At 42.0% G+C, this 25,686-nt stretch overlaps 1 protein-coding gene across 5 annotated transcripts in view; it reads right to left on the bottom strand.

Moving 5' to 3' along the window:
- The window catches only part of ctbp2l (C-terminal binding protein 2, like), an 82,701-nt gene that overhangs the window by 41,963 nt on the left and 15,052 nt on the right, over window positions 1–25,686 (bottom strand). For 2 of the 5 annotated variants that reach the window (XM_029527047.1, XM_029527046.1), the window contains one exon: window positions 3,714–3,938. In XM_029527047.1, coding sequence (XP_029382907.1) covers window positions 3,714–3,783 — 70 coding nt within the window. In that variant the 5' untranslated portion in view covers window positions 3,784–3,938. Of the gene's footprint in view, window positions 1–3,713; window positions 3,956–10,343; window positions 10,469–25,686 lie in introns of those variants that run through there. The other 3 variants (XM_029527049.1, XM_029527048.1, XM_029527050.1) reach the window with 3 other exon arrangements.

Here is a 25,686-nt window from a genome sequence, read left to right as displayed (position 1 = left end):
TCATTCCTCATCTCTTCATATGACAGAAATGAAGGCGGGAGGGAAACAGACCGAAAAAGAGACCTCTTCTCTATTCTTCATAAAGCTGAATTAAAGCTGATGCTTCCCAGCGGTTGCTTCGATTGAACTAACTAACAGCTTTTGATGAAACAGTTGCAACCAGCTCCCTGCTTTTTTATTTCCAAAAAGGCAAGATTATGCTAAATACATATCAAGGACTTAAATGGCTTAATCAGCCTTGTCATCTAGCCACCAGGTTTTCTTAGATACTGCATTTATGATCCCTCTGCCATAAATTGCAATATGAAATAGAAGAATGTACGCTTTACACCTTGGACTAGAAATTGGCTTGGAGTTACTTTGTGTGTGTCTGTGTGTCAGGAAAACATTAGAAACAAAAGGCGAAGACTGTTGGACAGCGCAGAGAAAGTGTGGTCTCAGCAGACGTTTTTCAAAGAGAAGGCTCCAGATTTCTGCTTGAAAGAGATTGAGGGGAGACAGCACGAATCGCGGCTTCAGCTGCTCTCTATGTGCCAACTGCGGGCCTGGCTGCAGGATGAACCTGGACTAAGATGAGTAGCTCCTGACAGTAGTCAAAGAGGCCCTGTGAGGATTTTACCTGTGTGCGAGACAAAAAGCAGAGCCTCGCTTCATGTGTGTTCTCTCCTTACACCAAGACAATCACCATGGTAGCCTTATCACGCCGCTACACGCAAACAGTGGGACAACTTTGCCTCGTCATTGGCTCATGAACAAATCACAAATCACAAGCTGTTTTTTTTTTTTTTCCCTTTACGCCCTCACAATGGCCGCCAGAGGACTGATTCACTGATCCTGTATGATGGCCATCTGGAGAGCTTGTGTGTGTGTGTGTGTGTTTGTGTGAACGTGAATATGCTTGGTGTGTGTGGTAGAAAGAACATCGACAGGTATGCTCACCATGAAGTAGCTCTGCATGCATCACAGCAACACCTGTTACCGTCTCTCTTTGCGTCTCTGCTGGGTTTTGAGCACAAGCCCAGCAGAGCAGACTAACTGTTGTTCCCTCAGGAATGACTAACTACCTCAGATGTCTGATCACATGCACGCAACAGCTGGATGTGGAACGACGCCCTAATCAGGAAGGATTTCCACCAATGAACCATCCACCTGCGCTGTCAAATATTATATGACTCGCCTGTAGGGCTAAGTGATAATTCAATAGTTTTTTGATCCTAATCCGGAACTGATAAAATTAATCCTTTAAAGGAACGGCTTGACATTTTGGGAAATACTCTTTTTTGCTTCTGCTCTTAGAGGTGGAGGATTGGGAGGAATCATATCATTTATGTACCTGTATGTTACCTTACTGCAAAGCTAGCAAGTCCCCTTTTTTCCAGTCTTTGTGCTAAACTAAAATAATCTGAGGCTTAAAATTAGGCGCATAATTACCTAATGCAAAAATAAAAAACCACACATGTATTTCCCAAAATGTTGCATTATGCCTTTTTAGTTTTAGTTTTTACTTTACACACAGTTATACATGTTCCAGTTAATAGTCAAATATTAATTTACTGCATGAAAAGATTTTGCATGCACATGCCATATCCTGATATTGGCATGGGTTCGCGATTTCTCCTCCTGTCGGGGGGTCTCATGCCTGAGGATTGTACGTTTAATGAACACACAATTTGTCGGCATGTTAGATTAAATACACAGAGGCCCTGAGAGCTCAACTCACTGCAACTTAGGAAAGCACATGCAAATAGATAAAACAAACAAATTCAGAAAACACCAGCACCCAGAAAATTGTCATGCCACAACCAAATACACCAATATGCTACAAATATTCATAACAAAACAGAAATGTTTCCAGGGGAATAAAATTTATGACCCTGTCGAGGAAGCACTTGTTTTATGCCAGGTAACTTTAGAAGTTAAAAGCAATAGAAGGGCCTGTGGATGTTACAATAAAATACTTGTAAGTGCATCCAAGGCTGGTCCATCACCCTTTAAAAACGTTATTTATTCTGATAGACAGTGTGAGAGAGAGACAGGAGTCGGGGAGAAGGAGAGAGAGAGAGGTGTGAACTGCAAACACCTGTGTTTTGTTGTGAAAGTTTGCAGCACGCTTGTGTATTTGGGGACCCAGTCAACTAAAAGAATAAAGGATTGTGATTTTTTTTCCTTGAATTTTGACTCTGATATTGTACCACTATTGAATATTCCTATGTGTTTTAAATTGCTACAAACCTATACTTTGGTTAGTTAGAAACACTAAGATTGCCTTTCTTTGATCTGACTATATGGGCTCATACAGGATGTGCAGCATATGTCCCTCATTTCATGTGCACAGTGCTGAGGTGCTTACATCATGCTGCAAAACAAATATGCTGGCAGTGGGGGTAATGGTGCGTCTAGCTTCATTTTCCAGCACTGCAGTCATGTCTGCCTCTCCCTGCGCTGGCTCCAGGAGGGCCCAGCGGCTTAACAAGCCTCTCGGGGACCCAGACAGCAGAGAGGAGATGATTTTACCTCAGGACACAGTCTGACAGACGCACACAAACACACACACACATAAATGCACACGCACACACACACACTGGGCAAAGTCAAACAAGTGGATTTAAAAATGCACATCCACTAGGCTTCAGACACAGTTTATACACCCACACAAAGACTCATATTCCTTGTTGCCTGGGCTGACTTTGTAACTATGAGCACAGCAGGGGGCTCCTATTCTGTGTTCAAGCCCTTCAATACAATACCACTGCTCTCTAATCCACAACCTTAAGCCCAATAATCACCACAGTTCACGGTGTAAAATTGGCTACTTCCAAACACCCTGACAGGATAGCAACCATTAAATCCCCTGTGGTAATCTAACTCGAGTTCAGATGTTTCAAGATTCTCCATAACCGCAAGTCACATAACAGGCACTCTTACACAAACAAACAGCAGCGCACACAGAGGCCAGAGTAATCTCATTTACATCCACCAGACGACTGTGTGCTGCTGAGGTCAACATTTATACACTAGTTACTGTAGTATCTGACATGTGCTGTGTGCCAGGAGAAAATAATAGTAATCAACGGTTATTGATCACCAATAAGTCTTAGGGTTGTGCTAACAACAAGGATTTACTTGGGGATACACTGCTCGGAAGCAGTGTCTGTGCAGGAACACAGCAAGTATATCAAGGACTTTGACAGGTATACACAAAATATTCAGCCAAATCTTTAAGTTATCAAAATTTATTGATTGCTAATATATGTATCTCTCTGTCTATATATACACACAAGCACACACACACACACACGCACTCACACACACACACAAACATACGTAGAGCAGGATTATCATCTTACTCCAAACCAACAATAAAGATTACTTCATCTTTTGTTGATGATGATGGTACTAAAAATAATAATAGTACTGTTGTTGTTGATGTTATTGTTATTATTAGTATTATAATCATCATTATTATTTTTCTTATTATGGCTAATTTCCTATAGTTTAATTTAACATTACAAAGCACACATTGACATGATGCGCTGGAGCTCAATATCACACAAAGATTAGGTTAAATTAACTGTGAAATCTCAAAATTGTGATTGAAAATATGATGTGATGAAGTCCGCAGCCTGATTTGTATGAGCTAAGAAAAAGGCACCACAGAGTTTATTGGGAGAGAGTCAAGAAAGTAAAAAAAAATTCAAGGCGGACACACACACCATGAACTTTACCTTCACAGATCCTGTCCAGCCGCTGCCTCTTCACTTTGTGTTTGTCAGTCAGGGACATGGTGTTAAACACAGCTCGGCACAGGACGGCACGGCTCGGGTTCGGCACGGCACAGCAGGGTACCCCTACTCCTCAGCCACAAATACTGACGAGGTTTAGACTCCTAGTGCACTGTCAGCACTATTCCCCGGGGCATACCGCCTCGGCACATACACCTGTAAGGATACAAAACCTGGTGAAAAAAAATATATGTATGTTGACACACACATATTGTATATGCAGACACTGACGTACAAGTGCAAAGACAAAAAACGAAAAAAACTCTGACATAGGAAGGCATTAAACAGTCCTTGAGTACAGGGTCCCTCAGGCTCTTGCTCACAAAGAGCCCAGAAAGCTGCAGGCGATAGATATATAGAAAATCAGTGAATCACACTCATTCTCTCTTACACACACACAGACATAGACACAGACATACACTCACTTAGATACTGTTGGCGACAAAGTGCCCTGTTTGCTCTAAAAATGTCAAAGCTTCCAGGCTCTAAAAGCTCCACTTTCCTCCTGTTTGAGATGTGTTCTCTTTCACTGACAAACACTCATCTGAAGCTCCATCTACAGCAGCTTGTCACTTGTCACGTTCTTTATTGATCGTGCTGACATTTGTGGTATCTCAACTTAAGACAAATAGCAATCTACTTCCTTTTTTTGCCCTCAAAGCCATTCAAAACAAAGCAAGCACAAAGATACTTATCCATCTGACAAACAACGATCTAAGGAAACGTGAGAGGAGCTGTTAGAGCTTGTGAGGGGAGATTTATCATCTGGAAAAAAAAAAAAAAAAAAGTTCTTCAGTTGATATGCTGCACCTGAAGGTTTAGAGACTGGCGTGTAATGACACATTGAGGCCAACAGAGGGTAGTTAAAATCTATGCAGAGAGAAGCACATTGTCTGTTACACCTACTACTGCTGTCTATTCATCATATCTTTATTTCCCCACTGAGTTCAAGACATTTCTAACGTAAAGACTTAATTTGAAACACAAAAAAAATGCTGCACCGGTTTAAACCCTTCCTCAACCGTGCCACCTCTAAGTCTCAATCAGCTTAATTCTGCTTGGACACTGCAAACACGCTTGTATAATTTAAAATAAGTCAATTTCAGAGAAGTTAAGATAATTGAACATGGCTGAAAATGTTACTCCAGCGAGACATTCAGTTCAGCGGGACTAGCAGACACGCAGGCAATTATTTGCACAAATGCGTCTTTGTGAAGAGAGAAAACAGATGAGTGTGCATTTTTTTCACTGGCAATACATAAAGAGCACAGTGAGGATCAGCATCTTACTGAAGCAGAGTAGAATTAGTGTAACACAGGAGATATTATATGCTGCAAATGCCAATTCATGCTTGTCCAGGAGCAGAGCCAGAAGCCCCTCTGCTCTCAAAAAAAGCGCTGAGCTCATGAAATGATCTCTCTCTCTGCCAGAAATCATCAGGGCAAAGTCATTACTTGAAGTCGTCTTCAGTCCTTATCCTGTTTTGCACAAATTTAAAAAAAAAAAAAAAAAAAAAAAAGAGAAAGGAAGGAATATTAAGGCTAAGAGTTCAAAGAGCAGCCTCCTCCATCATTAACTCAGGGTGTAGATGTTTGTAAGTCTCAGCCTGTCATCAGTGTAGTTTGTCAAAAATGGCTGGTCAGGGCTAGAGCTCAGGGCCGGTGTGGGCGGTTGTGAAATGTGACATTATCGGGACATGTCTGCACATATGGGACAAGGAACACTGGGAAAATACACACAGCAGTTTGCAGCACCTTATAAATATGTCACCAGACACTTCTAAATATGTCGGTGGGGTATTTGATGTCTGCAAGATATCATCAGGTCATTTTTCGCTCAACCTGGGTTATTTGTTTCTCAGCTTAAGGTTTCCCAGAATGCTTTTTACAAGCAAGGAAGGACCCAGTCTAATGTTTTTTTGTGTGAAGTGGGTATTTATACAATCAACTTTTGGATTAAAAAGCACCATGAACACTGCTCAGCCGAAGGGCAAACTTAGATGTCTTAGCAAATGCTCATCAAACTTTGTAAATATTATGCGGGCCAAAAGTTTCAAATAATCCTAAATAACACTTGAATTATTTCATTGATGGATTTCTCTCCTGCTGAACAGCATACCAAAATTTTTTAAACAATTGTAGTGCCCGAGACCATAATCCTGACATTTATTTCTGTTTTAGTTTGTGTGACAACTACCAACATTAGCGTTGGCACCACAAGATTAAGATCATTTGTGTCAAGGCAAAAATACTTCATTAGTTTTTTATTGATTCACCCAAGACTTTAGAAAGGTGCCCTGTAAAGAAAACACATCATAGAACATTAGCATAAAACCATCTTTTGATTTGATTTGTTAGTCCAATTAAATGCTCATGAACATAAGTGTTAAATGTAGCGTTACAGAATTTAAATATTTGAGAATCATCTTTTCTGTAACAACACAGGCTTTGGTGAAAAACAAAGTACTTTGTTTTGTTTCATTGCAAAAATCCTTGCCTGTATTTTTCTGTAGGCAGAACAGAGAAATTTTGACATGAGGCAGCCACACACAAAGGGTCAGTCCCAGGGTGTCTTTCCAACAAGGCAGCAGTCTGGCTCCAGTGTGTTAACAGGCTGCTGGAAGGCCTCACCCTGTTACTTGATTCATTTCAGTTCTCCTCTCTGTCCATCCTCTTTTCTTTTCATCTGTCCATCTCTCTGTAGTGCTGCTGCCTCTGAGGTCTCTCACACAGAGTCATCAGTCCCCGGGCCCTTTTCCAGGGATGTGTGTGTGACATGAAGAGTGGGAGTGACAGAGAGGGAGGGAAGTGGAGAAAAAGAGCGCTCTCAGAGGCTAACAACACAGAAAGCGGCCAAAGTGGCCCCGATTCTTATTCCCCATTTCTCTTCAGCGCTCATTTCCTGTGGCCCTAAAACTCCTTCAATGACTTTCTACAACACAACCAAACATGACCTACGTGGTCGCGTAAAACTGAAGAAACTGGACAAAATAAAAACTGCAACAAAGTCAAGCAGGGCGTGAAAGGCTATTTGGGCTGCGATTTTGCGCTCTGAATGCAAACGCAAAGGTCATATACATGAATCTTAATATTTAACTCACTGAAAGGGAAACATTTGCGTGTGCGAGGCCGAGACATTAAATTTATGAATCCATATCTGTGACAGCCGGCTCAGCTTCCTTAATACGGCTCGGCCGCAAATGTGATCACACCACACAAACTCTCCTCAATGTCAGCGGCACACAGAGACCACTGTCCGAGGACTGTCCCCTGAAGGGGGGATGGGCAGACAGTCAGTGGGTGGTTTGAGTGCAGCACAACACAGACGCAAACGCACACAAAGGCAGGGTTTCAGCTAACGCTAAAATGCTGGATCAGTGTTGAATCTTTTTCAGTTTATATGACAGCACGTTAAATTCCTTTGGGCTTAAATGTTCAAGTTCGACCGAATGTATAATATTTAAAAAAAACAACAACAGTGGAAACGGTTTCTACCTCTCTCCAGGACAACCAATTTCTAAAACTATAAAATGTATTAGCTGACTATTCTTAATTCAATAACTGATTTAAAAAAAATTATCTCATCTGGTGCAGCTTCTGAACTGAAGGATTTGCCACTGTAACTGTAAAATAACTGAATCTTTGGTTTTAAAGGTGTTAAACAATTTTATCTATGCATTAGAATTTTAATTGATTAATTATGAAAATAATCATGAGCAGCCCGAGTTTCAGTCTTTACCCAACATCACGACTTAACCGCAAGAGAACACAGAAAGTCAAACTGAATTAATTTGTGACAGCATTGCTTTCTAATGCGATGAAATTTAATGATGACGCTGCCGTTGTTGCAATCCATCTTCCCATTGAGAGACAAACACCAACAGAATTGCTTCAGATGTGATTAATTGACTTTGCCAAAATGAGAAATTAATTTGGTTTGGTAAACAGATACAAGCAACGCCCCGGACAGACTCTCATTAAAAAGCAGTGAATGCTTACTTTATTAGACATTTCGCAGGGCTGGTGTAGGAAGTGTGTGCGTATTTGTGGAAGAAGGGGGGAGGGGGCGGGGCTGGGGGGGGGTTGCCTGTCATTGCAGTTACATTAACACTTCATGTGTTGACGCAGATGAGTGTGATCTTGGAAGAGCTTTAAGAAAAGAGTAAAGAGAATGCATCCTTTTATTGGAGACGGGCAGAAATATGTTCAGATGGGAGCCTGTTGAGCGTTCAGAAGCCAAACTGGAGACAGCAGACAAAAAGGGGGGGGGGCTATGAAAGCAACTGTGGATGAATTTGAGAGATTGAATAATTAAAAAGGTCAGGCTACCTGCCTGCTGTGTGTCGCATAACACACAGACAGACAGACACACACACACAGTTCTGAGAGAGAGAGAGGCACAATACACACTGAGGCAAATACTGAACAGACAAGTCATTTGGGGGAATGATCATTTTCCCTCGAACACAGTGTAGTTTGTGAACTAATTGGGTGAATCCATAATTAATTTACTGACATTAAGCCTTGGGGTCTGCTCCACTAAGACTCCACCACTTTCTAAGGATTTTAAGTAGTTCTAGTGAAGCCTCAGGCTCACTGCTGAAGGGGAGACTCTTGTTCTGATGCTTCACAATGCACGTTCTGACATTTAGGGGGCAGATCTTGAACTGCAATGCATTTCCACATGTGCCAGATAACGCCCCAATAAAAATTTCACTGATGAATAAATCAGGAAATCCCCACTCAACGTGTATACGTTGTACCTTGCACCCGGTTCTTTTATCCTTAGGGAAGAAAAAAATGTCAACGCTGAGACATATTAAGAGCTACTTTCTGGGCTTTATTAAAGCTGAGCAACTCCACAGTATGCAGTCTGCAGACGGTTTCTCTCAGGCACAACTGAATTCTACTTTAATTTCAACATCACTTTTTGTTTTTTGTTTTTTTTTTTTAAGTTTACTATGATGGGGTGCAACACTGAAGACAAAAATTGGAACTGTAATTACTGATAATTACAACCTAAGGAGGTTGTTTGTTGTCTACTTCTTATTTTGAAACAAAATTAGGCTTTGTTAAGTTTTGACATAACCAATCAACCAGTGATTAGATTTTGATGAATATCTGAGATTTCTTTGCTCAGAGGCAATTTTTCCAGCACTTTCTCATGAGCTGCAGCACAGTGAAACAATAACTTTTTTTTGGCAGATATTTCCCAGTTTATCACTATGTTTACTTTGATGGAGATTTGGATCCAGATTACAAAATCGTGAGGCTTTCTAACATAAAAACATTTGTAAAACACTTGCTCTAGCTTGGCAAAGTATGCACATTTTAGTTGTGGAGTTAAATTAAAGATTTGTTTAGTAATTGTGTTAAAAAGTCCCCAACAGCTGTTGTGTTTTGTTTTGTTTTTTCTTTTGAACATACCACCAAAATGATATAATTCCATTAAAATTAGAATGCGGGCACACTACATGAGAATGCTGTTGCGATTTAGATTAGTTTGAACTGTATTATGTAATCATAAATCCTAATACTGTACTACAATATTTTACAGCTGATATAACCACATTTTCAATATGTGGTGAAAATGCTGAAACCACAGGACTTCAGCAATCAGTGGACATCCAACTCCATGTTGCATCTTTGTGCTTCGACCATAAACTGACGGACGATAAGCTGTGTTTTTTAAGTGCAGGCAGTGAAAGGCAGGGCATTTTCATCCTTATTGGATGGACAGTTAGAAAGATTAAGATTATCTCACTAGTTATTTTTAGAAATATGACAAATTATATTTCATTCAGAGAAGCTTTAGATGAAATCTTTCAATGAGTTGTCAAATGCACTGCAACTCTGGAGTCGGTATTTATCTTTCCCAGCTGATGCTACAGCCTCTTTGAATTTCAATGTAACGTCTCAATGTGAGTTCTGTGGTAATCCTTTCCAAGGCTGTAAAAACACGAAGCACTCGCTTTAAGATAGAGTTGGATAACTTCAGCAGTTACTTCTCCTGACTTAATTTCCCGGTGGAGCTTGACAGAAAAATTGTGAGGAGAGACAACTGTTAAACTTATCTGACAATGTGCAGCAGAAAAAAGCACAGCAATATCCATCCCCTCTTACAGCTGATTCTTATCAAAAGCCAAAGCTAAGCAAGCCTCTTCAGAGACTCAGAAATGAGAGCCTCCTCAAAGCTAGTAAAACTTCTCACTAAGACTTTAACACTTTCACCCAAAAATTTAACTAAATAACTATCCTCTCAATTTCCTACAGAAATAATAAACACAAGTGTCAATGACAAAATTGTTTATACTAATGATATTACAATCCACTTGTTATTTTCTTCTTTTAAAAAAAAAAAAAGAAAAAAAAAGAAAAAGAAAGAGGCTGTTTTCTTTTCACTAGAGCCCCATTTGAACAATAGGGGCCATTTTCTCTTTCAGATTCTGGAGTCCCTCCAGAGGTAAATCTGTCAGCACAGGGCTAAAACAAAGAAAGAGAAAACAGGAAGGTGTGGACACCCCGCAGCACCAACCCGCCTCTACTATTAATATCAACTTACATGTCTGTATCCTCAGCACCTCAGGCAGGGGAGAGTGTGATTTCCATGAACTGAACAAGGCCTGTGACAGCGTAGGCAGGTGACAGCTTGACACAATTATATTTAGCTTGGCAAGCATGCCAAACTGAATGTCTTCAAACTGCAAGAAGTGTTGAACTAGTGGCATCGGCAATAAAAATTTTGCCTTGAAATATAAAAACAAGGCAGCACTTGAAAAGCATGCTGCTGTTGCCCACCTTGTGCTATTTAGATCCGATCAATAAATTCTTGTTTCTCAAAAGTTCCACAGGCTGAGGTTATCAGTGCAAGCCACAGCCAAAGCCAACGCTGAAAACATTTCCCAGTACAGGAAAACGCCTGCAGCGTGCCAACCTGGTGAGCAGAGGGAAGGTGTGGCCTGCCTTGCGAGGGTGAGGTAAGAACTCTCCTCGCCACCAGCTTGGTGTCAGCAAGAGGCCAGGCTCCGGCTCAGGCAGCCTGCCTGAGTCCAGCAGGCTCGGCCCAGTTCCCTCTGGGTCTTTCCAGGAAGAGCCAGTGTGATTCACAGCTTCCTGGTCCAGGAGAACGAGGTGCCCACGAACAGACATGCACACAAATACACACACATCACTCAGCTCTCCCCCTGTGGACGATGAGACAGCCAACTCTGTTCTGTACTCAGGGCTTACATTGGGAGGAGGCCAAGTCAAACAATGTGTTGATAAAGTCCAGAGCAGAGTTGTGAGAGGAACATAGAGAGAGAGCATGAGGGCTGTGCTGTAACACACAGGGACGGGGGATTCACACAGCCAGGAACACTTAAAATCTAATTCTACTTTTCCTCATTTTTGTACGGTTGGCTAGAAATCCCAATGTAATAATAACAATGTACTAACCAAGTTAATAGCTAAAGTATGGGAACACAGCATACTAATCTGGGGCAACAAATGAAGGCGACCGGTAAAATTATTACCACACATCCAAAATGCTGCTTAGACCATCAATCACAGATACGGGGTCATCCTCGTGATTCAACTGTGAATCCTTTTTAACGACATGGCTCCATTGTTTGCTTTTTTTACAGCCTGCCAACCACTTTTACCCCTTGTTTTCTGTCCTGGAGTGATCCTGCCAGATTTCAAAAGCTTGTCCATTAAATACAGTTTCATATCTGGTAGAAACGATCACCCATACTCGACCAAAAAAGAAAAATTGTGCAGAATTTTCCTTTAACGGTAGCTTCAGCTGTGTGTTTTGTCTGTTCCCTGAGCACAGTTTAACTGGACACATTTTGGAGAGCTGGAGCCAATAAGTGACTTTACAGGAGAGCTTTTTATCCAAGCCCCCTGTGATGGGCTCACAGCACAAGGTTGGCCCTCTCTCTCCCTCTCTTCCTATCACCACATCCTATCATCTCAAGCTCTACTAATGCACTATTCTTCAAGGGACCAGGACTGACACACACACACACACACACACACACACACACACACCCAGCTCAGTCAATTAGTGCTGGCCCAACCTTGCAGCTGAGAGATAAATGGTGTGGAGTCTCAGCAGGCTTTTGCGCGAAGCTGTGCTCCTTGTCCGCCGTATGTAGAACAGGTCTCTGGAGGATGGCTAGCCTCTCCGCCGCGGGGAGACGTCGCGAACACAGTGCTAAGGATGGGCTCAAAGTGCTCAGGCATGTATTAAAATATGACCACGAGGACCCCCAACTCCCTAATCAGAGCTGGTCTGAGAAGCAAGAGGAGGAGCAGGATGAGGGAAAGGCAGGGAGGTTCAGTTCAGGGTGTAAAGCTGTGTACAAGATTTCAGGTCATTCCACTTACGCCTTGTTAGCCATTTGTTAGTGCAGTTGAGCTGTAACCTGCCTCCCGCAAGAGATCTCATGCAAGCTACCAAATATATCCTGGGAAAAATATCTAAATGCTTGAGCCTGCTTTGATACCCAGCTGGCCACGGCCTTTCCCATGGATTAATTTATCTGTGACAGCTCACCACCATATCAACACTGACGTTCCTCGATTTTTTATACTTTTTTTTTTTTTTTTTTTCAAAGCACTCTCTGACACACACAAACTTTGATAGCAGGTCTCTTCATCCTAGCGCAAGTAGTATCGTCCCCCCATTTGTTTGGCACATCATGAAATGCAGTGCATATTATTCAATTATGTATTTTGTCAAGTCAAGCATTTGGCAAATTAGGTACTGCATAAAAATGCCCTAAATATATTTGAATACAAGCTGTGTAGCCCGAACCTGCACTGTCCACACTAAAACATGCACGCCGCTGGAAAGGGTCTTCATTTTACACTGAGTTAGTAAGAAGCTAAATGAAGCCATCACTGCCAACAGTTGGTTAGAAGTGGAATCTGAGTAGCTATTACAAGTCTGACTCACAATTTCTTTGTTCTCATTACACATTTTTCTCCTGTTAACAGGTTTAAAGCTGGAATTGGTTCAACACAGCTACCAATAGTCCAGCCCAGCTGCACCAGGTCAAGCATATGCCAATTTTATGAATGTCTAGGCATGTTTGCGTTATTGTTTTGCTCAACATTTCCCATTTGCACTGAGGCCGGTGTCCTTAAAAGGTTCCCCTCTGCTGGAGGTTTGGGAAAAATACCAATTTAATGTGAGCAGAAGGGAAACAGAGGAAAAGATGCATTGGAGGGCTCACCTCCACCGCTGCAGTAAATCAAGTAGCTAAGGTGCATTATCTGCAGCAACATGACAATCCTTTTAACACTTGACACACCCTGGTAACAAGCACCCCCTCCCAATGGACCTGCTGACATGTTATATATGGCTTCCTCTTCTCACTAACTTTTCATGGCATGTCAATCCTATCAGTGCGCACACACTCAAACACAGACACATGCGCACGCACACAGGCACACACCTTTAAATCTGCCTCCAATGCCAGCAGGGTGGGACAGATGCAGGTGTTGTTTGTTAGAGAGCGAAGCCTTACCCACTGACAGCAAGAGACGTAAACTCACACAGATACACACACATACACGCACGCACAAACACGGACACATTCACAAATAACACAAACACAATCACATAGTAAGGTGAAAAATTACAGCAGGGGGAAGTGTGAGTGGCCTGGCGGATTAACTGCGGAATAAAAGTGCTGATGGGCAACAAAAGAGAAAAAACAGCTATTCATCACCCTGGCACAGTATCAAACTCACACACTTCTCAAATGCCCTCCTTGAGTTATTGTGCAGTGCGGCTCTGCTGGCAGCTTTGCAGATAATGCCGCCCTACCTGAATTGATTAGAGCAGGCATGTATCCTGTTTTTCTAAAGATGGAGAGTGTACCTGCATTTCTACAGTGGAGGAAATCTGTTAATATGTTTGTTTTTTTGCGTTTTGTTGTTGTTGTTGTTTTTTTTTTGGGGGGGGGGGGGCAGCGTTGTCGAGCATGCAGGGTTGGTGCGTTCATTTCCTCAAACAAACATGATTTCTGCAGCATTACTGTGTTTTTCCTGTTCCTGCACTTCTCTGAGCCTGTGGGAAACAAACTAGTAGGCATCTGAGTGAAACTTAAATTAGTATTGGCTCAACATGGTGCTGTAGCACTTTATATTGTTGAATTTTTGGATGACACGGAGTCAGAAAGCTGATGGATGAATATAGTTGTACAAATGTGACATGAATGTTTTCATATTTAATGTAATCAGTGATATTGGTTTCCTCTGTCAAGAAATTACAACACAAATTCACTTACGTGTTTTACATCTTGACAACTGGATCCCAAAATGAGGTTAAAGGGCACACTTTGCATTTTTATTTCACACACATTCTTTGTAGAATCGAATCATGCAAATCGCCTGTATCGAAGCATCTGCAGAGCCCAGAGGAACATTTTCTTTTTCTTTGTCTCACAGAAACAGATCCGCTCTTATTTAGAGTTTACCAAATTCTGACCTGTTTCTCACAAACTCCATTTTGGAGAATTAAATAGCAAAAAAGCAGTCGAAGGTTTTTGAAATCCCCCCATCCAGTTTGAGAACAACGGGAGAAACACAAAATCAGGAGTTCCTCTATAAGAGGACTTCCTCTATAAACCAGATTTTTCTTTAAGATCTTATTTTATCAGCTGATTATTTCAGTTTAAAACCAGAGCAGTTAGAAAATAAAAACCTGAAAAAAAAAAACTGTATTTAATTTTAATTTAGATCTGACTCTGGGGGAGATAAAAGGAAGTCTGTTTCTGAGGAGTGGAAATATTAAAATATAGTAAAAATCTAATATAATCTTAAATTAAAATGTGTCTAGGGTGGCTACCCATTTAGGTGAATTAAATGCTCCTCCATATGGTTCCTTCCACATGACTGACATGAAATAAGAGTTGCAACTAATGGTGCTTTTCATTAGTAGTTAAATTATGAATCATTTTAATGCAGATCAATTAATCAGTGCCACAAAATATATTTCCCAGGGAAAAAGCTAGTGTGTTCAAATAATTTTACTTCATTTGACCAACAACCGAAAACTCCTCAGCATAATCTCAAATTTCAGAAGCTGGAGCCAGTGAAGACTTCGGATTAATACTTAATCAGTGACAAACAATTAACTGTTCATCAATCGGTTAATCAACTCATCGTTCCAGTCCTAACAGGCAGCGAGGGGAGGCACTGCAATCTTTGCTCTACAAGCTGCCATCTGTTACAGTTTAGTGTCTTCTCTCAAAGACCAGTCAAAGCCCCATTTATCAACGATCTGAACATCAAAGGCGGCTAAAAAAAAAAACATTAATATGAATATAATGTCATCAGCTTTATCTACAAACTGCTGTGAGTGCTGCATAATATCAGAGTTCCACTAGATAGGCCATTTAAATGCATCAAGTTCATGGTCATGTGTGAATAGAGTACACAATGTGTGTGTGCGTGTGTGCGTTAGGTGTGAGAGTGTATGTGCATGCATGTGTGTGTGTCTGTGAGAGTGCAGAAACTCCTCATAAGCCCTGACTACACACAGCCCTAGACAATAGGAGCGGGGGACGCCATAAGAAAAGATGAATCATGGGACTGAACACATTAAAAAAAAAAAAAACAACACACTGACCACCACAGGGTGTAGGTCAGTTAGGTTGTCTATCAAACACCACATATACACAAATGCTATCCTCACAATTTCACATTAAATGTGGGATTCTCCTCTGTTTCTCTCTTCTTTTGTGGTTGTTATTGTTTTCAATCATGAAATCGTTGCTGTCAGAGACAGCTTTTTCCCCCCTTCAATCAGGGCATGAGACTCTGCGCTGGCCTCCATTTCAACTCAGTGGGTCACAGGGGTCGCCACGCCTTTTTAAAAAAAGAGAAAAGCCCTTGTCACAGCGCTAGGTTTCTCTCCTGCCTGCCACAAAATGTCTCCTGACACAAAGCCCTTACACTCGTATCAGTGCACTCCCACACCACTGTCAACAAACGTGACCCCGTGTTTTCCTCCCTCTGCTAAAAGAAAGAAGAAAGAAAAAAAAAAAAAAAAAAACTTTGCGCACCTCCACCTTGCCAACACACAAAAAAATATATAAATAAATGAAAACAATGTGCAAGACCATGAGCAGAAGTAAGTTTTTTTCCTCTCTCTCTCTCTCTCTCTCTCTCTCTGCTAACTTCTGCTTCAGAAAGTTTCCGTGGTACAGTTAAGGTGATGGCATCAACTTTATACTGAGTTGTGTTCAAGGCCTGAGGGGAAAATGCTTTTCACTGTTTATCTTTGGCTCAATGGTTTGAGCCAAGGCCTCTGAAACTCTGCAGAAACCCAATGCTGCCTCAGACACAAATATAGAAAAAAAGCAGAGCTTGCAAAGTGATGCCGTTTCTTTAAACACACAAGTTACAAATGCCCAAAATCAGAGCATTTTTGTACCAGATTGAAGTTAATTACAGTTTTCAGCTCCAACTACACTTGCAATTCCAGATGACTTGATTAAATTGTCGGAGCTGAATGTCTGTAACTACGTTTCCAAATGTTCATTGGTCTCACTAACATTTGCTGCTTTTCTTTGTTTTATATCAACGTTGATTGGCCAAAACAACCGAGTTGATGATGCCAACATGTGTTAGCTATATTTGACATGCCAAAGACTGAACACTTAGTCAGATGAAAAAGTGACAGACCAATCAATAATGTAAATAATCATTAGTTGCAGGCCCCCGATTTGAGTCATCTATGTGTAAACTGTGTGGTGTGATATCCTAACAGAACTCATAATGCCTTCTGAGGTGTGACCCCATCCATCTGCTCCCACAGGCAAACAACAATCCCAGAACGCGCACACACAGACACACACCACCCCCACAAACCACACACAGAGTTCTGCTCAGATTAAATCAAGTGCATAGAGAGCAGAGCCCCATTACCCTGCAGAAGCCACTTCACTGGCTGCTTTACTAGCCAGCGTCCCCCTACCAATTATAAAACCACAAGGATTAAGTCAGTAGGGAAGGCTGAAGGGGGTGACTTCTCATGGGGATGACCTGAGTGAACTTGGGAAAAGGGGTAAGGGCAGGATGTAACCTTGGGGCCAGGAGGTGAGCATTCAGTTTCGAGAGTTGGGATGTGGATGTGTTGTCAAATCGGTTAAGCTGAGCGTTTTGTTTTGTTTTCCCGTTTTTGAAAAGCGGCTGAAACTTGATGCTGCAGGAAAAACACTGGTGGGAGTGGACACTCTTTTAGCCAAATTAACTTCCAGGGTAATGGGAAAAAAAAATACAAGAGGGTGGAGGAGGGCAGGGAGGAGAGGAGTAGGGGGTGGGGACAGTTTGCAGAGAAGGTGACAGGCAGGGAAGAGGTGTGTGTGTGTGTGTGTTTGTGTGTTGGGAGGGAGGTTGCAGTCTCTGCATAGAAAATTAACAATTCCACCCTGCGCTGTGTCTGCACGACATTAAATGCATGAAACACATGAATTATAGCATGGAGCAAGCAGAATTAACTCTATATATCAAGCTGAGTCCAAATAGTTCAGGGGTGAGGGGCTGTGTGCCTCAGCTGATGAGGGGGAAGGGGATGTGATGCGTTTGTGCGCGTGAGGACGAAGATGGGAAAAATAAAGTAACTCAACATTTCTATCTCCTCCCATTAAAGTTAACCACTTCTCTCTCTCCAGGGCCATAAAGCTGTCAAACAGACCTCTGATTTATTCTGCCCTTGCCCAGGCTGCTGTCCTAACTATCGCATGCCTCCAATTAATTTTTTTTGTTGCTCTCCATCTCTTCCCTGTAAATGTAATGAGATTGCAGTACCGAAAACTGCTGACTCCTGTTAATGCACAATTCCTTAATAATGCCGAAATGCTGGCTGTGAAAGCAGGGGAAAAAAAAAGAAGCATGCTCGGACAATAATGGCATTTTAAAGGTGCAGAGTTTTGTCAGAGACGTAATTAACATGATTCATGGGAACATTTTTCACATTTGCACATTACAGGCTGACCGAAGCCCAAACCTAACAAAAGCAAACACAGACTGCAATCTATGAAAGGCACTTTATGACAAACACAATCCTCAGATGCGATCATCGCCGCATCCATTTGTCCACCTACTCTTCACCCACTCAGTCGGTCCCTTTCAACGGCGACAGAAGTTGTTTTGACAAAAGATGTGTGTGTGTGCTGCTGTGAGGAGAAGAGGAAGTCCAGGAAAAGCACTTTTCTGTATTTACAACAGCAAGCATGTGAGCCAGCAGCTGAAGCAAGCAGATGAGGAGAAAGATAAGAGAAAATGGCCGCAGTAATTGCATTTGGCCTAAGATACAGCATCCTAACCTGCAAACAAGGTCAAAATGCAGGGCTGCTAGACTCTGGTTTTTAATTACCCCAATCATAACTTCCAGATACTGTCTATTGGCTGTGTTGATAGTGTGATTGAGCTGACCGTTACGGGTGGGCTGCAGGTGCACGCATTAAATGGACTGTTTTGGTCAACACTGAACACAGCTGGCAGGTGTTGGTGTGGAGGGACTTTATTACCCTATAAACTATCAAAGACAATTCACTCACAGCGTCTTCTGTGGGTAGCGAAAGCCCAGATTCAATTATTGCTGAAACTCCACACGAAGAGCCCCTAGGAAACAGGCAAGGTTCCACTTATTGTTCTTCTTGTCACCTTACTGAGCAGACAGCAAAACAGCAATTGATATCACACTGCTAGATGAAAATGTAAGCCCAGTTCTGGCAGTTGAAGAAATAACCCAATCCCAGGACTGATATGTTCTCATGGGCAACCAATAACTCTTTTGTCTGTGGAAAAAAATGCGGATTCATGCAAGCGGTAGTGATTGATTGACATGTTTGGGACAATTAGAAGCTCAAAGATGCAAGTGTTTCCTGCTTGTTTTGTTTGTCCTTTGTTTGTGTACATGGAGAAGATTCATTAGGCCTCTGCGTGGAGGATTTGAGGTCTGCAGAGCGAGAGGGACCCAGCCCAAGTGAAGCATGTCAAATTAGGAGGGGGGAGAAGGAAAAAAAAAAAAAGAAAGAAAGAAAGAAATCAAACCGCTACTGAGACTCATTAGAACCTCAACAAACAACATTTTGCTGTACTATATGTGTGTCTGCCTTTGCGTGCGTGTGCTAATAAAACAAGAGTTTGGCTTGTGTGATTTTAAGTTATTTTCATCATGGCAGTTTGTTTTATGAGTCACCAAAGCTGAGACACTCTCCAAACAACTTTAATGAAAGTGAGGATCCAGCAGCCTCGTGGGAACTGAAGTGCTAAGCCGACACTCTAACAGAATAACCAGCATGCTGCAAAATTAAAAGTATTAGGTGACTTCAGTGAAACATCCAGGTTTCCCCAGCTGACAAAAAGAAGTACACGCGCATTGTCATTGATGCAAGCTAACTCTCTGCTCTTATGGAACTTTTGGAGAAATGTTGGGAAAAATCAAGGATTGTAGATGAGCCAGTCCATGTTTAAACATGGCATCTATTCTGTTTTCTAACACCAGTGTTGTACTGGTTGTGGCTGCTGGCCATCTTGCGCAGCTATAATTAGATAAATCACAAATTTATTTTACAATATTAATACAGCAAGTTGCAATACTTCATTTTCTGTCACTCTCTCACTCTCTCGCTTATCCCTCTCATGCATATACACACACACACACACACACCTTTCTTCAGCCCAAAGGAAATGTTGAGTTGCTGAAAGTCACAGTGAAGAGAAGTTAGAGCATCTCTACTCACATAAAGTTGTGCATCTGAAAAACAGAAACACAACACAGGGGGCGGATGAGCTTGTGAGACAGATTTAAAAAAAATCTATCAAATTTGATTGGATTGCTCCAAAGTGGGCATGAAATTTTTGAAAAGCATAGCAGAGATAAGAAGATATAAGGGGCTGTAGGCTTTCACAACACTCAATGGGAAAGAGAACTGAATAAACAAGACTGCAACAACTATCTTTTTTGCTGCCTGAGGTGCAAACACATGTCCTACTGTAATATCATTCGACTAGTTCCTGCAAACCATGAACTAATTGCTCAGCTTTGAATGAACTATTTAGTTAATCGTTCCAAATCGCATTTGATTGCATAGGAATCCTGGTTGGCTTTAATGCTACAGCGCCTTCCTACATTAACAAAGGGCGGCGCTTTCCACAGCACAATGTATACAAGCTTACCCCATCAGTGTACACACAATCATTCTAGCAAATGAACATGTGTTATTGTCTCATCAGTGGACTGTGGGATTCTGGGAAGTGGAAGTTAAAAGGCAATTCTGTGAGTGTCTCTAATCTGAAATGAATTAAGCTGAGATTTAAAACAAAGCAGACTATATAAACCTACCAAAATCTACCACGTAATGCCACTGTGACTAGTCATTGAACACAGCTGTGAAAATAAAGACAACTGAATGGCTGCAAGGAGGGAAAACCCTCAAATATCCTTCTCGCCTCAGCCAGCAACATGCCCTTTACATGGGCCACCAAGCATGGCAGAGCCAGTGAGACATGGGATTTACATCCAGCAGTACTTCATCCTCCCACAATGAGAAAGGGAAGCTCAATTTTCTATTGTAGCAGGGAAGCGACATCTGCCGCCCCATTGATCTCCGGGGTTAAAGGGAAGCTAATCTATCCACAGCGAGCCCTTTACCACACAGTCGCTGCTCCACATCAGTTTTCATACAAAATCTCAACTCTTCTAGCCCCTTCACCGCCTCCCGCTGCATGTGTACCTGTGACGTCTTCCCTCAACATGCAGGGAGGTGTGGCGTTTCCTGTCCCTGTGTTTCTCACTCCCCACACCCCTCCCTCACATCCTTCTCGTTCTCTCATTCCTCAGATCATTTCAAAGGGCCCCAGAGATCAAAGCTGACCCCTCTTTCAAAATGGACAGGAATAGGGGGGATGTATTTAGTTAATCATTTATTTGAGGGGAGAAAAAAAAAAAAAAGAAGAAGAAGAAGAAGAAGAAAAAGGCCCCACCCCTCCTTGCCACCCTGTCCACTCCAGTTTCTGTCTTACTACTTGTCTTTTTTCCTCAGCTATCCCAGTCCTCCTGAGGCCCTGCCTGCCACCTCTAGAGGCAGCTTTTAATATGCAGACAAAATAAGCTGGTCGTCCACTTCAGGCAAGCGATGGATGGTAAAGGCCTGGGGAATATAGCTCAGCTACACGGGAACGCCTGCTTCTGATGGATTAACCCCTCATGCACCAGACATGAAGTGGTGCCAGAACAGACAGCTCACTAGACTTGATTTAAGTTGTTTGGTGAGATGTGGTGGGAAATATATATTTACTGTTTTTACTGTTTAGCAGCAGAGTAAACAATGAATCCATCTTCTTGATCTGTATATTATCTGTGAAAGATATTACGACTACAGACAATGGAGCATTGCAAATCATGTATATGGAGTGATTATACTGCGCAACACAGCTCATATCCTGTGCTACATCATGATTAGTGTCAAATACATTTTCTGAGTGTAAGGTGAATACTCTGTGTGTCTCTCTCTCTTTCATCACACACCGACACACCTCTCAGCTGACCGGCCTCCAGCAGGAGGGGTGACCCTGTGAAAGGGCTCCGTCACACTCCTTGCCCAGCAAATGGACTGAGGCCGGAGAGAGCTAATGGCATAATGAGCCCACGGCAGCCGGGACTGACATTTTTGGCCATGGGTGTGAGGTAGGCCTAAGATGGAGGCAACATGCACGCACGCACGCGCACACACACACACGATGATGATGTCTATGCTGTCCATCATTCTGACACTGTCTCCTCGTTACCCAATGGCCTGTGTAAGCTCAAGGTGAGCTGCCTGCTAATGTCAGTTCATTTTTCGAATCATACCTGAGTTCTGTTGGCTATTTTAAACATTTTAAGCTAATTGCAAAGCTTAAAACACCTTTTAAGGAAACTATATTTCAGGGGAAACGCTTATGCTTTTTTGCCTCAAGAGAATTACCACAATCGCCACAACACTCATGAAAATGATGATGATGATGATACAAAGCTATAAAATGGCTAATATATTGCTTGCCAAGAAAGTGAATGACCCCGTTTCCTAAAATGTTGAAGTCTTCTTTTAAAAAAAAAAAAAAAAAAAAAAAAAAGGTTCGGGGTACAAGTCAACAGGACAATACCAGGTCTGAGCAATCGTTCCCAAATATCACGACATGAGAGAGCAACATCTCTCAGTGAGCTGCTGTATGTGCAGCCATCAAACCATCAAACTGGAAAACAAAAAGGAGTCTCCTGAATAAATGTGAGGCAAGAGTTGCTGCAAATAGGGCAACCCTGCATTCATTTAAAAGCATTTTAAAGCAGATATTTTCTAGCTCAAGGAATCTGTAGAGACCAAAAATGTCAGTAAATTTCAAGAATATCTTGCAGGTAGTTTAATGAGCATATTTCTACAAAAAAAAGTTACACTATTTAGCTTTATAGGGGATTATATGTCAACACCGCTGACATTTAATGGTGTGCACTTTTTCATGCTTACTTGAGGCTGCTTCAGTTTATGTCCATGGCAGTAGCAACTACCTCCAACATCTATCAGCAATCTGATACGTCCTCGCTGACATCCCAGGGCACCAAGGTCGTCCACTAAGCTGTTCAACACTGATTTCAGGCTTAAAGGTGATCCCACTTTTTCAGTGACCAGGTCAAAACTGTGTAACAGCTTTTTCCAAGTTCACTCAGCTACTCAGAGTGAGGCAAAAAAAAAAAAAAAAATCCCACTTTATTTTTTTATGTTTTTTGGGCCTTCTATAAGTGCTGTCACTGACTGTGTATCTTTTTGTCATCACTCTGCACATTTTGTTTTTCTCCATGTAAAGCTCTTTTTTTTTTTTTATGTCACACGTGTTGCTTTAAAATGAATGTTGATGAGTAAGTGTGAACACAGCCAGAAACAAGGGTCGAAAGGTTTGACAACCTCTTTCACCTGTGACTGTGTCTTAGTTATAGATGAGAGGGGGAGACTGTATCATCTGGCACAGGTCTCAGAGCTCCCGTAGCCTTTGGAAACAGAGGTGCCATAATGTAGGCTAAAGGTTCCCCTTTCCTGCCTCTTCCCTCTCTGACCTAAATGTGTATGTGCATGTATTCTAGCGTGGATGTGAACTGCACGTGTGTAAAAGTGCACAAGGGTGGTCCTGTCTGAGTCGCCGTGACTTTGGCTGTGAGCCAACACCTTCTGGCCTGCTTCACCTGGGACGTTCTACATCTTTGCAAGCTTTAGTTTTTCTGTTCTGAATGTCAAGGAGAGACATGAGAACTGGACCCCACACAGGGAAGAGAGAGAACAAGAGAGAGAGCAAATTAAACACAAAGGGACAAGAGGGAAGAGCCCCAATGAGCTGTAGAGTGTAGTCGGTCAGGCAGAAGTGGGCCAAGCTGGTGTTGCACTCAGGAGGTGACACACATACAAGCTACTCCAACTGACTGGAGACAAGCCTTACAGCCTATCCTCTCTCTCTCTCTTGCTCGCTCGCTCACACACACACACACACACACACACACACACACACACACACACACACACACACACACACACAATAACACTGACAATCCAAGTCTCCTGGGTGCTAGTTTTTCACTGCTGCATGCTGATGTTGTGAAAAACACAGCTCAAACATCATGCTGACTAAACAAGAAGACGATGGCTTAATTTCCACAGGATAAGCGAAGGAGGGTCATGAGGGTGGCGCCATGAAATTGCATGCCCTTACCTGACAAATCTAACCAGGCTTTTGTTCCACTTCAAGTTCAAAGTGATGAGGCAAACTGCGTGTGCACAGCTGTTGCCCTTTGCTTCTGCATCAACTGAGAAATGCAGTGATTAGAGCCCATGATCTTCAAATACTTTCTTTCCTCCAATTAAGAGTCCACAACTCAAACGTTGCTATCTATATGAAGAGCTGGAGCCACGTTTGGCATTTTTGCTTGGTTGGTAACAATTAACAAAAATGACAAACAATTGAGAAAATGTCTCATGAATCATTTTCGGTCACCCAAATCATCGAATTTCAATCATTTCAGACACTAGTGGTAATTGAAAAGGTAATTTCCTGATGTCATTTCCTTCCAGGTAAAATTAATTATCTTTGAATGTCTGCAGTTGTTTCCCTGTTGGCTGTTGTAGCTTCCTGTATGAGTATAAAATATGTGAGGTGTTTTCATTGCTGTGCATGGGTCAAAGAAGCCAGAGGACAATGGCTGCCTCTTAGGCACAGGTTAATGAAGCCTTTCAGGAGGTGACCGTTTTTGGCCTCCACAGGTTAATTACAGAGCAACATACTGAAAGGTATCCAAGTTGATTTTACGCAAAGCAGACAAGTTAAAAAAAAAAAAAAAAACAGTTACCAATGTCAAAGGAAGGAGGTGCTTCCACCACTGTGCATAGCATCACTGTGTCTACACCCAGGTTCACATCCTTTGACAACAGATGCTATCTGCACATTTCTGCGTCCGGTCAACTGTATTGCACTGATATTTGCCATCTCTACAGGTTGCTTCGTCCTACTCTGATAAAGAGAACACCAATTTAGCAGGGCATCACTAAGACCATTTGTATTTGTCCTTATTGTTACAGGAGGCCACAGACATTTGTTCATTTTTCTTCCACAGAGCCTTGCTTGTGTATCAGACGGTGGAGAAAAGGAAAAAAAAAAAAAATCTATTTCCCCGTGGAAATATGCTGCGAAGAAACAATAAAAGCCTGCAAAATACAAACCTGCAGAGAAAATGAGAGGATTAATTACAGATGCATTAGGAAGCTGAAGAGGAATGACTCACCTAGCTTGTCCATGTCAGGGACTCACACGGCCATCTGCACAAATGGCAAAAAGTTGTGTGCATACACTGAACAAACACACAAACCCAAAAGCTAATCTCTGTTATATCATTGTCAGAATGTTAAATCCCTCTCAAGGACATGAGGATTGTTTAAGACAACTTTAGAGCTTGGATTGTTTTTCTGCAACAGTAAGATAAACAGTATCTCCCTCATCTAAAGTCCACTTCACAGTCCTTCAAGGTGCTATATTCTGGCCATAGTGGCATGCAACAGGGGATCACATGATGGCTAAAAATTATATTTTTACGCTCACTCCCTGTAGACTTTCAAGGTGGCCTGAAAAAAAAAAAAAAAAAAAGCACCTTTCTCAGGGTGGTTACAATGGACTCCAACAGATGCCTAGTCTCTCGCCAAAAAAAAAAAAAAAAAAAGTATCAAATCCTCCACAGATATTTCTTGAAACACTTCTGCAGCATGATCATCTTCTCTTATGTCCACCTGTAGGCTCCATATGTACTCACATTTTCTGTAATATGGCTTAAATATGCCGGTTCAATCTTTATGTGATCATCTAAAGCTCACAAACGATCAGATGCATTGTATGTTCGACTGCGTGCCTCATGCTGTCTTTGGTCAGGCAAGCTGTTTTGTCACGACTCTCTGAATGCCTAAGCAAACAATATACACCCTTTCATCAAAATGATGCAGGATGTAAGATCTGGGAAATTATCCAAAGAAAAACACTTTTGCAAAATACAAAAAGAGATGCAGGTTTCACCATTGTATTATCCACCGCCATCTACTACATCAATGTACATTGTAAGCTTGAGGAAGAGCCTGGTTAACAAGGCTGTGACGCACCAACTACAAGGCACCGTGGCCAAATTCCCAGTAGTCGTAAAACAAGTCAATCAGGCACTATTTGCTCTGACCAATCCCTGGAGAGCACCTCCTGGGTGGTACAGCTGGGGATTGGGCCATTTGGTCTCCAACGGCACCCAGTCCAGGCCTGAATGGAGCTGACTGATCACATTTCACAACAGCGCCAATGCAGCCAGGAGAGCAGAACAAGGCCAAGCTGGTGGACCAGAGCCC

The sequence above is a fragment of the Echeneis naucrates genome, chromosome 19 (assembly GCF_900963305.1).
Source record: "Echeneis naucrates chromosome 19, fEcheNa1.1, whole genome shotgun sequence".
Classification (NCBI taxonomy): Eukaryota; Metazoa; Chordata; class Actinopteri; order Carangiformes; family Echeneidae; genus Echeneis; species Echeneis naucrates.
This window is presented reverse-complemented; position numbering and strand designations above follow the sequence as displayed.